Source organism: Bicyclus anynana, chromosome 10 (genome assembly GCF_947172395.1).
Source record: "Bicyclus anynana chromosome 10, ilBicAnyn1.1, whole genome shotgun sequence".
NCBI lineage: Eukaryota > Metazoa > Arthropoda > Insecta > Lepidoptera > Nymphalidae > Bicyclus > Bicyclus anynana.
Genome location: NC_069092.1, coordinates 1,883,162 through 1,902,114, shown reverse-complemented (window position 1 = coordinate 1,902,114; position 18,953 = coordinate 1,883,162). Strand labels below are relative to the sequence as shown.

Sequence of the window (18,953 nt, the reverse complement as noted above, 5' to 3'; positions counted from 1 at the left end):
GTCATGGATCACGCCGCTTTCACGTGATCACCAGTCCACGTCAACTAAAGACTATGGCTATGAATACCACTATTTATAAAAACTATCAGATTATACCCACTTACCGGGACTGATGGCTTAACAATCAATCAATCGAAGTACAAATGAATAAAAATCTTGGAAAATAAATCCAAGTTCATATCCCGACCCAAAACTTAAACCCAGTAACTCATGATCAGAGGACGAATAGTCTAACTATTAAACCAACAAGGAAATATGGTTCATAACCTATTGACTAATAAAAAAGTCGTATTATAGTGTCAATTTTTACGTAAACGACAAAATTGCTTGGAAATGAAATGTATTACATGACAGGCTACTTATATACCTATTGTTAAATGGTGATAAACTAAAAAAGGATAAACCTGGCTGAGTTTGTTGTGGGCTTTTCTCGGAGCAAGGCGGAACCCTCGTAACTTTAATTTTAAGTTTTCGAATAATTATTATCACCATTATCTTAAGTTTAATAACCTGACGTTTCGAAAGAGCTTGTATACTAAGCCTATTTGAAATAAATGAATTGACTACAATCTCACCTGATGGTAAATGATGATGCAATAAGTATAGAATGACTGTGGGCTTACTTTACTTACGTTAGGAGGAGGATGAAAATCCACACCCATTTCGGTTTCTAAACGACATCGTACCGGAACACTTTATCGATTGGCGATACGTCTTTGCAGGTAACTAGCCGAAATCAGGACCTCCCTCTACTAAAAAAATTTACCATTTACCTACAAGACTTGAAAACAAAAATAAGATCTCCTGAAAATCAACTCTTGTCATCACACATATAATTTATAGCGCCCTCTATACAAAGGTGCTTACAAATTAATTAATTATTATAATGATTAATTAGTTGACAGCGGACTGCAAGTCTCGGGAGCATCGCTCGGCGCGACAAAGGCTAGGCAAGGTCGGTGGTCAACACACCGCTATCTCTAACAATAACAGTCAGATGGTCACGGCCGGAGTAACGCGGTGTTATGCAGTTTTGGATAATTGACATTTATATACTGACAGACAGATAAGTTCTTTCATTTTTCATCTCAGTTGTTCGGAAAAGTTACTTTTGTCGATCAAGCTAGCAATCAAAAGTCGATTTGATTGCCTAGACAAGTTTTTAACTAGGTGTTAAAAATAATTGCTTGTCTGACTTTGGTAACCAAAATAAACTTCTTGAAATGAAAATTCAAAATTAATTTATTTCAATTAGGCTTAGTTCACAAGCACTTTTGAAAAGTCAGGATTATGTCATAATTTAATTTAATCTAATAATAATAATCTATAGATAAAAATGGGGGTGTAAGGGGGAGGCTAGTACCAGTCAGTCTCCCCAACTGCCAACCTCACCTGCTCGTGGTGCACCCTGCAGATGGACCGACGAGGCTCTGGCGACCGACGAATGGCGGTATATCCATTCCCACAGGCTAGATTACGAAATGCCTCAGGCCGGTGTCGGGCAGCAGCGACACCGGCGCGAGTAATCTAGCACTGCGCTGACCAACCCGCATGCCCAGCGTGGTCAGTACTGGGCAAAACTTAGTATGGACTACAAAAACATAACACAGCCCCTAGTCCCCGGCAGCCCCGCTATTCCTGGCTCTGGCAGCGGTTACGGTAACGGCGGGGCAAGGGGTGTTAAGAATCTCCGGCAGAGATTCCGCTGCCAACCCCGACGACTAGACCTACTAACATATAACGCACGCACTTTGAGGTCCGACGAGAAGGTCATCGAGCTGGAAGAAGTTATGAGCAAGTTGCACTGGGATGTCATAGGATTGTCTGAAGTCCGAAGAGAGGGGGAGGGCTCGATAATCCTTGAATCCGGCAACATGCTCTACTACCGGGAGGGCGACCAACAGTCCCAGGGTGGTGTCGGATTTATCGTTCACAAGTCCCTCGTGAACAATGTTGTAAAAGTCGAGAGTGTGTCGAGCAGGGTAGCGTTCCTGGTCCTCCGAATTACCAAACGGTATTCGTTGAAGGTTATACAGGTTTACGCACCGACCTCAACACATCCCGACGAGGAGGTAGAGGTATTGTATGAGGATATTTCTAAAGCCATACATGCCTCAAACTCTTATTACAATGTTGTGATGGGGGATTTTAACGCAAAGCTGGGCGAACGTAGCGGTTCAGAGTTGAAAGTGGGACGATTTGGATATGGGCAACGGAACGATAGGGGCCAAATGTTGGCTGACTTCATGGAGAAGGAGGGCCTCTTTATGATGAACTCCTTCTTCAAGAAGCCACCACACAGGAAATGGACCTGGATGAGCCCCGATGGTTCCACGAAAAATGAGATTGACTTCATCTTGTCTACCAGACGGCAAATATTCAACGATGTTTCTGTGATCCATAGGGTGAAAACCGGTAGCGATCACCGAATGGTTAGAGGCACGTTGAATATCAACGTTCAGCTGGAACGGTATCGACTGGTGAAGTCTACGCTCCGACCTACTCGTGCCCATATTCAAGACCCCGAGTCCTTTCAACTAGAACTGCAGAACCGCTTCGATTGCCTAGCAAATTGCGAAACTGTGGACGATCTGAACAACAGGTTCGTGGAAACTGTCCATTCCGTTGGGTCTAAGTTCTATAAGACCCACCGTACGAAAAGAACCAAAAAATTCTCAGACCATACACTTAAACTCATGGAAGAGAGGCAAGAAATGAGATTACAGTCTTCAGCAGATGCGTCAAATTACCGACTGATCAGTAGACAGATCTCTAAGTCGCAAACCAGCGACTTGCGAAACTTCAATACCGAGCGTATCAAAAATGCGATTGAAAACAATCGAGGCTCAAAAGTTTTCGCCAGAGATCTGTCTATTGGACAGACGCAGCTGACGCGTTTGAAGACCGAGCACGGTAATCTGATTTCTTCCAAGCCCGAGTTATTAAGTGAGGTCGAGAAGTTCTATGGACAGCTATACACGACTACTCAGCAGCCTGTTGACAACTTGGCTAAAGACCCCAGAGCCAAGTTGACCCGACACTATACCGAAGATATCCCGGACGTCAGCCTATACGAGATTAGTGTGGCTCTCAAACAACTGAAGAACAATAAGGCGCCAGGTGAGGACGGAATCACAGCAGAACTCCTGAAAGCGGGTGGAAAACCGATACTTAAAGTCCTTCAGCGATTGTTCAATTCCGTCATTCACGAGGGCACGACGCCTGAGGCGTGGCATAGGAGCGTGGTGGTTCTGTTCTTCAAAAAAGGTAGTACCATAGACCACATCCATACGCTGCGGCAGGTTATACAGAAGACTCACGAGTATAACCAGCCACTATGCTTAGCGTTTGTGGACTATGAGAAAGCCTTTGATTCGGTGGAAACCTGGGCTGTGCTAAGGTCATTGCAGAGATGCCGAATTGATTACAGGTATATCCAAGCGTTGAAGTGCTTGTACGAAAACGCCACTATGTCAGTCCGTATTCAGGATCAGACTACGAGGCCAATCCAGTTGCAGCGAGGAGTGCGTCAGGGAGATGTGATCTCTCCGAAGCTATTTACCGCCGCACTGGAAGACGTCTTTAAGCTTCTGGACTGGGGCGGACTTGGCATTAACATCAATGGCGAGTACATCACTCAACTGCGGTTCGCGGATGATGTAGTCATCATGGCACAGACTCTGGATGACCTTAGTACCATGCTCAATGACCTCAGCAGCGTTTCTCAACAGGTGGGCCTGAAAATGAACATGGGCAAAACAAAAATAATGTGTAATGCTCATGTATCGCTCCACCCAGTTATAGTTGAGAACGCTGCACTCGAAATTGTAGACGAATACATATACCTAGGACATATGATCCAGTTAGGTAGGTCCAATTTCGAGAAAGAGGTGAACCGTCGAATCCAACTCGGCTGGGCTGCATTCGGGAAACTTCGCGACATCTTTTCGTCCAAAATTCCTCAGTGCCTGAAGACAAAAGTCTTCGAACAGTGCGTGTTGCCAGTGATGACCTATGGTTCCGAGACTTGGTCGCTAACTATGGGCCTGATAAGAAGGCTCAGAGTCACACAGCGGGCGATGGAACGAGCTATGTTAGGAGTATCTCTGCGTGATCGAATCAGAAATGAGGAGATCCGCAGAAGAACCAAAGTCACAGACATAGCTCAACGAGTTGCGAAGCTGAAGTGGCAATGGGCGGGGCACATAGTTCGAAGAGCCGATGGACGTTGGGGTCCCAAAGTGCTGGAATGGCGACCCCGCACTAGTAAGCGCAGTGTTGGCCGACCCCCCACCAGGTGGACTGACGACATCAAGCGAGTCGCAGGGATTCGCTGGATGCAGATGGCTCAGTATCGTGATGTTTGGAAGTCCCTACAAAAGGCCTATGTCCTGCAGTAGACGTCCATCGGCTGATATGATGATGATGATGAGATAATAATAGTCGAAAACTTAAAATTAAAGTTCATCATCATCATCATTGTCAGCCGATGGACGTGCACTGCTGGACATAGGCTTCTTGCATGGACTTCCAAATAAAACTGTCTCGAGCCGCGAGTATCCAGCGGCTCCCTGCAACCCGCTCGATATTCACCTAGTGGAGGGTCGACCAACACTGCGCTTTCCGATGCGGGGTCGCCATTCCAGCACCAAATTAAATTTACGAGGGGTTAATATGAAAGTTTATAAATGAGGTATCGTTCGAATATTAAACACTAGCAGACACCACATGGTTTCACCTGCGTGGTTCCCGCTCCCTTAAGTCCCTTCTTAATACGGGGATAAAATATACATATGTATATGGATTGGGTAGCTTCTTAACTAATAGAAAATAGTAGTCTGTGACGGATATGACGTCGCTCGATCTCGTGTTGGATTCAGTGTGCTCGTGGCGTTCGAGCCGTCCACATCTCTTGTTGTGTAATTCATTATGGGTTACTTGGGATAGTCGGGGAGAGTGACTTGAGTGGAAAAGGGGAGTGTTTGATATCAGCCAAAGGATCCTTTAACCCTACACACATCGTTCACAAGTACGTGACTCCACTCAAGGTCATTCTCTGAAATTCTGAGGGTCTTGTTTCGGTTACAGTTAGATTTGTTAATTAAGTTGTCCTGACAAGTGTTGTGAATAACCTTTGTTCGACATTAGTTTTCTTATATTTGCAATCACCTTTTGACTCCTATAAAACAAATTGGTTCCAGAGCCCTATACATTAGTTCCAGACATTATATATTAGTTCCAGAGCCAAAACATACAAACAAACAATCAAAATATATTTCCTATAATATTAGTATAAATGACGAAGGTCTTATGCCTATAAAATACCTTTTTTTAGATTCTTTGGAAAAAGATTAACTTTTTTCGAACCACCTCAACTGATCTTTTTTACATTCGTCTTTCATCATCACACATCACGCAGTCTGCATGAGAAATATTTAAAAATAGTAAAACTAACAACTTGCAGTCAACAAAACATAATTAATTATTTGTATTTGTTCTTCTAACAAGATCTCTCTATAGATAGTAAATGATATAACAACAATCACTTGTTACATACGGGAACATACTACGATTGCGTATACAAAGTTAGGGTGTGCATACATTTTGATATTTGTGAGATAATCTCAAATTGATTGATAATTGTAATGTTCTCCGAGTTAATTTCACTGTGAACTCGAAATTTTCCTATTATACAGGTACTGAAGTACTTCACCAAATATCCACCACTGCAGTAAAATTACTTTGAGATATCTACGCATAAGATTCTATTTATTTATTCCTTCACTCTAATATGATGAGATTGCAAGCCGATACGACCGGAAAGACATCATGAGTAAGGCTTTACGTGATCTTCGAAGCACGGAGGTTTTACCAACTGACACAAACTATCTAATTTATCTATCTATCTAATATATCTATCTAATCTATTTGGGACTTTTGTTTTTGTCTGGCAACGGTCGTGTCGTGTGTTACCATCCAATATGATGGTATTGGATGGCAACAACCTAGACAGCGTAGTGCTGTCGGGAAAGGCGTATCGTGAAACTATTAAGGGTTTCGCATAAAAACAGTTATACATACCTAGATCCAAAAAATGTTGTACCTTTTCTAAGTTAGCCCGCTTCCGCCTAGCCAGCATCGTCACTTAACATCAGGTGAGATGTTAAGTGCCGCACTCAATGGCTTTTCATTAGCACGAATTAGTGGCCTGACCCGAGACTCGAAACCTGGACTGTTAGGTGTTTCCTTCCAATAACCATATTGGTCCATATTTACCGTAGATATCAGGTGGTGGAAAACTGAACAGATAATGTTTGCAGTACATACAAACTGATCCGAATGCAAACACGGCAGATAGTCTACGTTCGTTCTATATAACATGGTATCAAAAACATTACCTCATTCAAACTACCGATTTTAAGAATGCCAGTGGTTTATATAATCCAAAGGATTTACCACATGGACATTCGGTACAAAATTTTGGAATTATGAAAAATTTTTGAAAGTTAAATATTAAAAAATAATAATAAAAAATGGTAGTATCAAAGACCGACGTCGAAGCAGCAGCGGTTAGGGACGAGATCCCTCACGACCACTTGTACAAGGTCACCGGTTTGTCTTCAACGAATTTGGAGAAGTTAGCTCAAGGTAAGAATTTGCAATTTTTGTAACCTCACAATACGCGCCGTCTCAAGAATCACTGCCTTTTGTATCCTTTTCTTTCTTTATTATTAGAAATATGTTTATCTGTTTATTTGTAATCCGTCCTATAAAATGTCGCCCTATGTCCTCCATCAACGGGAGAATGGAGCGAGCTATGGTTTCTCTGCGTGATCGCATTAGAAATGAGGAGACCCGCAGAGCGAGTCGCGAAGCTGAAGTGGCAAAGGGCAGGCCACATAGTTCGAAGAGCCGATGGATGTTGGGGTTGGGTATGGTGCTGGAATGGCGACTCCGCACCGGAAAGTGCAGTGAAGGTCGACCCTTTAGGTAGACTGAGGACATCAAGCGGGGAACCGACCACCCATTAGTTGGACTGAGGACATCAAGCGGATTGCAGGGAGCCGCTGGATGGTCGCGGCATCGCGGCAACGAGACCGTTCGGTTTGACTTGTTTGGAAGTCCATGCAAGAGGTCCAGCAGTGGACGTCCATCGGTTGACAATGATGATGATGATGATGATGATGATGATGTCCAATACCTTTGAAATATAATACCTACGAGGAATCTGGAGTTATTATGAATGTTGTCTGATTAATAGTGCAAAATTATAGCATCATCTGGAGCCATAATAAAATTCAGCAGAGTTTTCATTGAGTAATTTAAAGAATTTAACGAGTTTTTAAGTATTATTATATTTCCGTCGCACCGATTCAAGGATCACTGCCTTGTAATCCAAAAGTTAGGCGAAAGTTCTTAAGTTGTTGGTCGAAGCTTTTCGTTATATGATCATTGATTTAAACTACTATCAGAACAATAACGGTTGACTCAATATTCAAAAATTATTATTTCTGCAATCTAATTCCCTCCAAGCAGGATTTTCATTTATTATTATTACCTTCGGAGGTCTATAACTGCCTGGGGGATTTTACTCTGATTCACAGGTGATCTTTTCGACAACTATTTTTATGAGTTACGGAAAAATAGTACAAGAGGTCAATCAATTTGGAAACAAACGTAGATAATTTCTAGAAATAACCAATTTCGGCTTCCAAAAGTTGAAAAAGTTATAATAAAATGTACTTGAAAATAAAAAGGATATAGATACACAGTTGTTTTTTTTGCAAATATCTTGAAATTTTATTGTTATTCATAACTTTAGAAAATAAAATTAACACCTAAGACGTGATATACTCACGATTTTCATTACAAAATCGATCACCAATGACATTGGACATGAGAATTTCACCTTCAGTCGAAATGCATCTAAAATATTATTATTAGGCTACCTCAAGTTATTAATAAACTTTACACCTTGAGCTGATTTCTCCAAATTCATTGAGAACTGACCGGCAGTTACGCCAGGAAGTTGATGATGGCAAAATGGGACAAAGTAAAGGTCTATAGCATACAAAAAGTTGATTTTCTAGAAAATCTAAATGAACTGATCAAATAACAGGTAAGCAACTACTAAAGCCATTATTGTAGGCCAAAATGGGCATTGTAGAATAAGAAGTGGATCACATTATATTATGTAATGTTAAATTAATTATTTAATTAAGACAGCTATTAATATTAAATTGTAATCAGTATAGCTACTCATACCACTAGTTTGAGATTATACGGAACAAAAGCTTAATGAACATACAATAAGATTTATATTATGATAATTTAGTAAAATATTTTCTAGCAGACGCCAAGCGGTTTCACACCTATAACTTCCTCGTGAATGGCTTATTGATGAAAACTTATCCGAGGATACTGTTCAAATGGTTTTAGAATTTTGTTTTTAAGGAATCGCTTTCAGACAAACAGACAACTGCGACGTTACAGTTTGGTGATAAACTTATAATGAAACCTTTCTAAGGAGATAACCACACTACTCTAAAAGGGATTCGTGTACCTAAGAGATCCCAAGGCTTTCCAAAGAAGAAAATAGGCACCATTTAGGTTCTGGTGGGTAGAAATCTCATACAACTCATTATCTCTTCCGGAGATTGTCTTGTCTCTAAAGGACATTTCTCCAATCACAAAAAAGCTTCTTCTTCTAGTACCTCTCCAATTCTGATCGGCGATCAGCTTTCCAAACTTATCCTTGTCCATGGCTAAGTTGAAAACATTCTTGTCTTTAGTCTACTCCCTTATGACATCATTACTATTTGAATGATCTAAACTTTTCTTTTATGGTAGCGACAATGTGTCTTCACGTTAATTTTGACTAAAACTACAGTCAACAGCGATAGGGCGGATGACACCTTATTTCCTTTTTTTCCTTTATTAAAAGCACAAAGATAAAGGCTTTGATTTGTGTAGGCTGAGCACAAAGCTAAAGGCTTTGTGCTTTGCCAAGCCTAGCCATGAAGTCTTGCAAAACCTACCACGCTCTAGTACCTATGGTTATTGATTACAGTCAGATTGAGTATACAGTTGCAAGCCGCGCATCAAAACGTTTCCAATAATAACGTTATTGAACGTTCAAAACAAAATACGTCTCAAGCCAGTCTGGTTTTATCCGAAAATCTGGATTCCAGCCAACTAACGCCGCGGTCCTCGCAGTGGGTAATGTCACTGCGGAGTTTATGGCTCGTAACGCAGCGTCCCGCGGGTATTTGTGGAACATCACCTTGGGAAGAGCGAGGTGCTCCTGAACACTTGACCACTTTATGGGGAGCACTTAGATTGCGTTTATATGAGGTTGGATATCAGGGAGAAATCTAGTCAGTGAAGATGTCTAGATGTATGCATCGATCTCTAAACGAGTAAATCGCCGAAACTTGGCATAACCTGTTGTATTGTTTAGGGTATTTGTTACCCCGGTCTGTCAGTTTTACACTGATCTCCGAAACTACTGAACGGATTTTCATGCGATATTTAGCATATCCCCTTTTGTTTGATTTCTCCCCATTAAGTTTCTGGGAGATGTTCAGATGTTTCGTTGTTATTCGTTGATTTGTTCTAAAAAGACTGAAAGTTTTAGATGAAACTTGGCATACAGATAATTTATAATTTAAATGATTACCCAGTCTGGTTAACAAGTATCCTCAAAAACAATCCAAATTAATCCAGTTTATTTATTCACAATGACTTACTAAAAATCTCATGGCGATCATGGAAATACGGAAATATAAAATGGCAAACTATCATTAAAAAAGTAATAACAGCTTGACTTTGTTAAAAAAATGATTTCAATCATTTTAAATTCGGGTCTTAGACGATATAGGTCTATAGGTAGGTACAGATATCTCTGATGCCAGGTAGTCGTATTACAGAACGGTGAAAGAAGAGATCAAACATCTCCCAAACACATTCTTAGAAATTAATAATTGTATGTTTATTTACAGAACCAGGGTCCGATTTCGAAACGGCAATCGCTGCGACGGGTTACGGCTGGTTCAACATTGTCCTGATGCTGTGCACCCTCCCCGCCTTCTGGAGCGCTGTCTCCGTCACCAGCGCGCCCTCCTTCATCTTCACACGAGCTCAGTGTGACCTGCAACTGCGTCTGTTGGACATGGGCACGATCAACGCCATGACTTATATGGGTAATGAAACTTTTAGGGCTGCTGTCAGCAAATTCAGATAAGTGTCAGATAGCCTATACACACATTTTGTCTCTGTCATTTGACATAACGAAAGAAAGCGATAAAACTTACGTTTAGACTGCCTGACACTTATATCCTGCATCAAAAGGCGTATGCCTGTATCAAAAGGTGGCAGAACTGGAGCTAAATCTTAGAAGGGAATAGAATTAGACAATAAAGGACCGCCAAATATCCATATTCACAGATAAAAGAAGCGGCTGAAGATAACAAAGCTTTTCGCATATTGATCGACAAACTTTGGTTCCATGACGTTACATGATTATGAAACTTTTGATGACCTCTGCATAATCGGTAATTCTTTGGTTTACAATAGGTATAGGTTTGATTATAGATTACCTACTAAGGAATCTTGATAGAAAGTGATCATGAAATATGACATTTTAAGATTTTCCTTGCACAAAGCCTTGGTGACTTGTGAATCAAAACATTATCAACAAAGAAAAGTCAGGTTTGATTTACAGATTGTGTCAATTTATAATTTTAAATTTTCTAAATTGAGTCGATTGGTCAGGTCCAGCGGAAGCTTTTGATAGGAAGTATTAAAAACCTTTAAAGCGGAACCTTCAAGTTTTCCAGGTAGAAACGCCTATAGACAACTAAGTAAAAGAATCAAAACTCGATTACGAGTACTTTGTGGATACTAAACTACGGTATGATAACAACATGTATGAAAGATAAATCAACATTCGCAAACTGCTGGACTTTACCGCGAGGCCTATGTAAATAAATGGACGATAGTAAAATGATAATTTCAAGATACTTATTACAGCATTAGTACGCCGTAAAAATACAAATATTTATTTTGTGCACGTGTGTATAAAAGTTTACTTTGCTAATTCTCAAATATTCAGACAAACACAAGTCGGAGAGGCATTGCGTCATTGTTGTGATATACTTGACTTGACTTTTACTGTACGTGTATAATGCCGGCTCCACATTCGTGCCGTGAATTCACGGCAGGAGTCCATGCCCTCCACATTCACGGGAAGCTCACAATCGTTTGAAACCCGCCGCGAAATGGACGTTGAATCTGCTGCAGCAACAACTTTGCTTGTTGTATCACTATACCACTATTTAGATGGGCCGTGAATGTGGATGACGTGTATGCCGCGCAACGGAGGTGCAATCCCTTTGTCGCGGGACAAAATACCGACTCTGATCGGGGAACAGGCGTGTATGTGCGAGAATCCCGCGAAAACCGTCCACATTCACGTTAGCGCCTGTTCACTGAACTTCTCGGCACTAATGTGGAGCCGGCATAAGAAAGTATGCAAAGATCATAATAGGGATGATGACAGTTTTTTTAATTGTATATAAATTAAGAGTATACTAATAGTAAAGCAATTTTGTAAAAGGAACAGGGTATCTGCGATCATTACTTTCGGAGCTACAGGTATTTAAAGAGTCAGATTTGCGGCGCTGCCGCGGATCCCTGAAAAACGCTCCATACAAAATGGCTCGAAAAAATGACGTCATAGGCAATGAATGATCGTTAGATTTGTATGCGCGTTCAAACAAAATTACTAATATCTTTGTTATTTGTGCGTTTATCTTTATAGTTCATTTATTAAAAAATGACCCATTTAATGTAAGGAAGCTAAAACTGTATAAATTTTTATCTAATTACGATAAAAAAAATTTAATAGTTTTTGAAATTTTATAATCTCATTTATTTTGCAAATATCCAGACAATCTTTGCTTTTTATTTATAAATTAGTTAACATTGACCCTATTTATCCAAATGTATCATAAAAATCAATATATTCCAACCTAGTCATCATCCCCATTAACCATTCGATTGTCATAATGATATGCAAGCAAATATGACTGAGGGTGGCGAGTCGCAGGGTGTTTGTGGATACAGGCAGGACCGTAGTATTAGGAAGTCTCCACAAAAATCCTGGAGTGAACGTCCATCGGATGTTAATGATGATGATGCACGAAGAATATACGACGTTTCTCAAACTTGATTTCGATTTTCGTCTATTTTAGGCCCACAATTTTTTTTTTTCTTAGTATTAGGTACCAGAAACAATGCTTTGTGTAAGAATTAGGAAGAAAGAAATTTAATACCACCGTCCTCCATGTTTTAGTATCACTCATAATAGCAGCACTGGCAGCAGGTATTTTATCCAGAGGGTATTTATTGCCGGTAAACTTAGAGTCTCATAAGCTTTAGCATCCATCAGTGTGGCAGGCGTAATTATATTCTGCCTTTTACTTAATAAAAATCGGCAACCACGCTTTAGCCATAGCGTTCCCGATTCCATGCACAAGCTATGTTGTTTGACAAAGAACGTCTTTTACTACAAAAACGATGTCGTGTAGAAACCGAAAGGGGTGTGGATTTTCATCCTACTCCTACCAAGTTAGCCCGATTTCATCTTAGATTGCATCATCACTTACTATCAGGTGAGACTGTAGTCAAAGGCGAACTTGTAAAGAATAAAAAAAAACTTGTTGCTATTCTAGATTATTGATTAGACTGCTGGTATAAACAGTTGTCACATAATAATCAACCAATCTGTGTTATTCTAGGAATGATATCGTCAGCTATGATTTGGGGTTTCCTCTCGGATACCCTGGGCAGGAGGTGCATCCTTGTGTGGGGATTCTTCTGCTCCGGCCTGGTGGAGGTAGCCGCTGCCTTCAGCCAGAACTACACCATGCTTCTCATCACGCGCTTCTGTAGTGGATTCTTGTAAGCTATTCAATTAATAGCGTCTGCGCTTGCCTTTAATTTACCGGACTATTGTTACTGTATCATCATCATTAGCCTATTAATGGCCTACTGCAGGACAAAGGCGTAAGGCTTGGTTACCACCCTTGTGATGCTCGTCTCATGAGCCTTTTGAAAGTTGTACCAGGATTTTTTTAGGTTCCTAGCAAGTTGATTTGGATGTTTCCGAATATGCTTTTGGTTTTTCATTGAGCGTGAAACTTCCGTCTTTATAGTTTTAAATTTTAGTTCACGATGCAGGCGATTATTTTTTCAGAGAGCATTGCTAATCATGAAAAGCATTTTTGACTGGAACTTAGTCAAAAGTATAGAATCGAATCTCTTTCAGATTTAACGGACCGTTTGCTGTTCTAATATCCTATCTAGCAGAGATGCATCGAACAGATCTCCGCGCGCGAGTCCTCTTACTGACCAGCCTGTTCTTCACTATAGCCAACACGACACTGCCACTCCTGGCCTGGGCCATCATCACTAAGGATCTAGACTTTAACATCTTTGGCAACAGTGTTGGTGAGTGTCAATACGGTCAAGATGTACCTACTACCTACTGTATTTTTCTTTTGGTAGCTGCTCAGACCAATTATAGAAGTATCACACTCATAGTCACGAACAAAATTGTCTGTCATTTTCTGAGGAAAACGAGCTTAGATTTGGTATATATCTTGTACTAAACTAAAAGTTTTTGTCCGCTTTTCACACCATTCAATTACACAGAAAAGTATTTTTAAAGAGCTCTTTAACCGACGAACATGATTACAACTATTTAATATCGATACTATAGAGATAGTTTTTATAATCGCATTAGATCGTTGATCATATACTTTGACAGAAAAGTAACGTCAAGCGAGGCAGGTCCTATACAATAATTGGTCTGAGGGTAGCTGATAATTACCTCATGTTATGCGGAAAACTATTGCCTGTTAAGAGTAATATTTCAAAGGCAATACTGGGAACACATGTATACTTACACTGCGCGTACGTGTCATGTGTACTGGTAACCCTTTATACCTCATTTACACTCTCGCGCGAGTGAAGACTACTTCTTTTTTATTTCTATTTTTTTACATTAATAATAATTAGTATGCATAATTACATAATGTTATGCCGCTAATGTTTCTACGTCATTCATGATTGCTGACACAAAGACTACTGAACGCATCGCGAGAGTCTGAACATGAAAGTCATTTTCGCGAGATGCGAAGCGAGGACGCGGTGAGGTGCAAGACGATGTACGAGGCGAGAGTCTACCTGAGCTATTATGAAACAAATAAATGATGTTTGAGGGCAGAAATTGGCATATATGCATCACTTTCCTATGTGAGCTCTTACACAAAAATATCTTCAACTTATTGCTCCCAGAAAATATCACCACCAAGACAGCCAATATATCTAGATTTTCTTTTTCTAGCTTGTCCGATGCTAGATTTTCCGAGTCTTGGATTCGGAAAATCTAGCATCGGAAAAGCTAACCAACCAATAATGCAGTTAAGAAATAGCAGGTACCTAAATAAAATTAGAAAAAATTAAGGGGTGAAGATTGTGAGATTGTAGGGGCTATCTCTCGGGATCTAATAAACCGATTTTGAAAATTTTAGCAATGGAAAGCCAGGTTTTTTATATTTTATCACGGGTATGGGAATTACACAGGTGAAACCGTTAGGCGTCTGCTAGTAAATAATATTTTCGTTATTGTTCTTGCAGTTATCCACAGTTGGAACCTGTTTCTCCTGGCTGCAGCAATGGTACCACTCGTCACAGGTGTGGTGTTCTTCTTCCTGCCAGAGAGTCCCAAGTTCCTGATGTCCCGGGGACGCAATGAGGAAGCCTTGATGGGATTCCGCTGGATTTACTCCTTGAACACGGGCAAACCTCCAGAAACTTATCCAGTAAGATTTCTATACTATTTAGTTCGGATGGTTACATAACTGCTTCGTTGGTCACTGGTTAGGTTAGGTTAGGTTATTTCTAATAGACTTCGGATTATTCAAATTCATAACCCAATTCAGGACTGGAACCCAGGAGAGCCTGAGCTTCAATCCTGGACTGGGCATTTAAATATTGTGGTTCTTTTTCTCCCAAGAAATTCTTAGTGAAAAATCTCCGAAGTCCGAAATCCCGAAGTTGGATAGTTGGTATAATCCCCGTTCCTCATATATCACATTAAGCCGTCGCTCGGTCCATTGATTCATTACATCCGATAGCAATCATAGCAGAGTTATCATCCTAAGCCAGCTAACACACATTGACGGCGGTAGACCTAGCTATGAATCTTCTTTTTCCATAAGAGATAGGTTGCTTATGCCCTGGCGTGGCCTTTTAAGAGCAAGCTGATGATTATGACGATAGAAACTATAAAAACTTATTAACACCGCGACATTGTGGGCAGATAACAAAACTAGAAGAGGAGAAGACGAAACAGAGAGGTCGTGGTGTCGAAGCCCTGCGTGGAGGCTGCACGCAGCTGGCGCCACTGTTCAAGCCGCCACACTTAGCGTGGTTGGTGCTCATATGTGTCATCCATATGGGGTGCATGTTTGGGTCAGTATCATTCTGTATTATACTGAGATCTAGGCATCTGGCAGTCTAGAAGGCATCTTAACGGAAGTTTATACCTTCCGTTATGATGCATTCTAGACTGCCAGATGCCTAGATGCCTCTAGCAGGGTCATTTAAATTTCAGTAGCTTGACGGTTAAGGCCAGACCCAACACCGAAAAGTCATGTTGAGGATAGATCTCCGTTGAACTATTGTTTTTACGACTAATTGGATGGAAACGGAGTTATGGGTCATATTTGAAGTTATTTTATTTTATCTTTCAAGAATAATAGCGTCAATAGGGTCCAAACCAGCAGGCTAATTCACTAACTTTGACAATGTTAGTTGGCGTATACGAAATTGAGATTCTATGTATAACAGATGTCATCCGGTGCCTACTGACAACCCTTCGTGGATATCATTCAGTAGATGACATTTCTCAGTTGGTATGATGTTGATTTTTTAGGTTGTTAATATAGACCATATTAGTGAATGGGCCAAATGGACAGAATAGCCATCATCATCATATTTAAAAATAAACAAGCGCCTTACTGTTAATGGAGTTTGGTCATAGCTGCTTTGGAATGTAACGCATTCCAAATTCTAAAATTCTCAATAACCCAAGAATAATGGGCCTGCCCTGGACTGGAGTGGATTATATCTGATAGTGATCTGATGAATATGAGTTTCGCCGGACACTCACCGATACTTTATAGATGCTTACCACACTTAGGAGTACCTATAGCTTTTAACATATGTAAGTCTGACCATGAAAGACTACTCATTGAAAGGTAAGATAATTAAGTTGCAGAAACTGCCATTAACCGAGACATACCATAGACAGCTGCATTTCTTTCATTCCAGATCAAACACCATCCGTCTATGGTACCCTCAACTCGCAGCCATGATCGGGTCGGAGGGCAACGAGACCCTGTGTTCAGCCATCGCGCCAGGTCCTGTGGTTGAGGAGATAGACTGCACGCCCATACAGACAGACATGCTGACGTATTTGCAGAGCGCGATAGTGGGTGCTGGCTCCGTACTAACCTATGGGATTGGAGGGGCTTTGATTAATAAGTAAGCGAAAGCCAGATTTATATATTACACAATACATTCCATACTAACTGCCTCGTTAATCATCATCATCATGTCAGCCGATGGACGTCCACTGCAGGACATAGGCCTTTTGTAGGGACTTCCAAACATCATGATCCTGAGCCGCCTGCGTCCAGTGACTACCTGTGATTCACTTGATGTCATCAGTCCACTAGGTGGGTGCTCGAACAACACTGCGCTTTCTGGTGCGGGGCTGCTACCATCTTGGCACCCCAACGTCCATCGGCTCTTCGAACTATGTGTCCTGCCTATTGCTAATTCAGCTCGCGAAACGTTGAGTTATGTCGGTGACTTTGATTCTTCTGCGGATTTCCTCATTTCTGTTTCGATCACGCAGAGGCCTCGTTGGTCCTGTGGTAAACCTATGTGACTTCGGATGACGAGGTCTGAGGACTCTGATGTGGAGGGGTACGGGCCTCGAGACATTCGCCTCCTTGCCCGGGTACGTTGCGGGGGAACTTTCTCCCCCGGTCATGCTCTTCCTTTTCGGGATTGAGGACTTGGGACCTAAGGGTATTCCGAGGTGTCAATATGGGATGACCAGCTTGGACTGCGATTTCTCGAGATCTCGCGCTGGGGCCCAAAAATATATATATTGGGTCAAGAGATTTTTTCAAAGCTATACAAAGTATCTACCATTTGCGTTTTATCCCTATTAAGGGAAACCCTGTATAAGTATACTCTGTGGTTTCCCAGATGCGGAAAGAGGTCAGTGGCGGGCGTCTGTGGCGTGCTGAGCGCAGTTTTCATCGTGGTGCTGCCTTTCACGGGCAGCAAGGCGCTGACCCTCGTCGCCATGTTCACTAGTGGCCTGGCGCTCACTTCGCTCTGCTCCGCCACGCTGTCCAGCATTGCTGTCGAGCTGTTCCCCACTTCACTCAGGTAACCGTTAAGTTTCCGTTCTTGTAATAGTCAGTGGCGTAGCTAGTTGTTGGCGAAGTGGACCTCTGCTATGACCTCCACGGCCTCTGCATTAATAGGAGCCTTTTGGGGTTGAATTGACTTTATAACTACGTAGAACTCGCAATTTGAGAAACTACTGGATGCAACAATTTTAGGAAATAGCTTTTTATTATAACAAAAACATAGTTGGGTAAATTGGGTAGTTTTTAGAAATTAAAAGAAAAGGGCCTCCCTGAGGGTGACTTTGCCTACTTCTAGATTAGTCCATGCTACGCCACTGGTGTCAGTTCTTATTTTAATAAAAAATAATACCTAATCATTATTTGATTGAGCTATTCCTGTATACCTACTTATTTGAGATTTCGAGAGTTCCTGAAGCTTTACATATTGAATTTTGAACCGTTCGTGTTACAATCGATGTTATAGATATACCTACTCGCGAAACAAGTGTAAAGCTTCTACCTTTTGCAATTCATATTTCAACGATAATTAAAAAAAGCAATGACATGTAAAAAACTTTACATGTCAATGCTTAAAACATTTTGTGATTGCTACAGGGTAATGGCGATGGCCACATTCCTCATGACCGGCCGCGTGGGCACCATCATGGGGACGGTCATATTCCCCGCCCTCATGGAGTTCGGCTGCCTGCCGCCGTTCATGACAATTGCTGTAGTTTTAATGAGTAAGTCAAACAGTATGAATATACTCTTTCTTATAAAGTAGAGATTGCCTTGATGAACTTTCCTCCATTTAAACTCATGTGTCAGGCTCGGATGAACGGAACTTTGTTTTCAATTTGTAATTTAAAAGCGCCATCTAGTAGTACACCAATGAACTTCTTGATATAATTAGTTTACGAGACTTTTTCACCTTTACTAGGTTGTACATTCATACTATGCTAGATGGCGCTTCAATATTCGTTAGTTCGCTTAAATTTCAATAGATGGCACTGATTAAAATAAGTTGACTAAAATTATAACTAATGTTTTTAAAAATCCAAAGAAATATGATATTTATTTTACATCTTACTATGTTATTCTTTCTTTTTTTCAGTATGCGGGCTGGCCTGCTTCTTTTTACCAAATACTACACTAAAAAAGTTGGAGTAAATCTACATTTTGTATATTAAGTGTGTATAGTACTTAGTAGGGATTTTTGTGGCTCTTCCAGGGATGTATGTCTAAAGTATAAGTTGATTAAGTATTAGGGGAACCTATGGTTATGATAGATGATTGATTGACAGAAGCGGAGCAAATATTTGTACTTGTTCTAAGAGTTCTACCTTGTAAAATGTTGTTCTGTTCTGAGTGATGTAAAATAGATACTTTATAGTTCCATCAACTAAAAAAATATATTTATGTGAATACTATCCAGGAAATTATATGAACGATCTT

At 40.7% G+C, this 18,953-nt stretch overlaps 1 protein-coding gene across 1 annotated transcript; it reads left to right on the top strand.

Moving 5' to 3' along the window:
• Positions 1 to 6,412: 6,412 nt before the first annotated feature.
• LOC112050522 (synaptic vesicle glycoprotein 2B-like) lies at positions 6,413 to 18,898 on the top strand. Its single transcript, XM_024088808.2, has 10 exons — positions 6,413 to 6,648; positions 10,002 to 10,202; positions 12,801 to 12,963; positions 13,331 to 13,512; positions 14,704 to 14,888; positions 15,389 to 15,540; positions 16,402 to 16,614; positions 17,350 to 17,535; positions 18,114 to 18,241; positions 18,613 to 18,898. Exons 1-10 carry the CDS (start codon positions 6,534 to 6,536, stop codon positions 18,666 to 18,668), a joined length of 1,581 nt encoding a protein of 526 aa, XP_023944576.1. The 5' UTR covers positions 6,413 to 6,533; the 3' UTR covers positions 18,669 to 18,898.
• Positions 18,899 to 18,953: the final 55 nt, after the last annotated feature.

Bases quoted from the DNA above. Each gene is read 5' to 3' on its own strand.
- LOC112050522 (XM_024088808.2), top strand. From the start codon at position 6,534: ATGGTAGTATCAAAGACCGACGTCGAAGCAGCAGCGGTTAGGGACGAG. The intron at 13,513-14,703 runs GTGAGTGTCAAT...TTGTTCTTGCAG, and splicing joins CATCTTTGGCAACAGTGTTG to TTATCCACAGTTGGAACCTG. The intron at 18,242-18,612 runs GTAAGTCAAACA...TCTTTTTTTCAG, and splicing joins AATTGCTGTAGTTTTAATGA to TATGCGGGCTGGCCTGCTTC.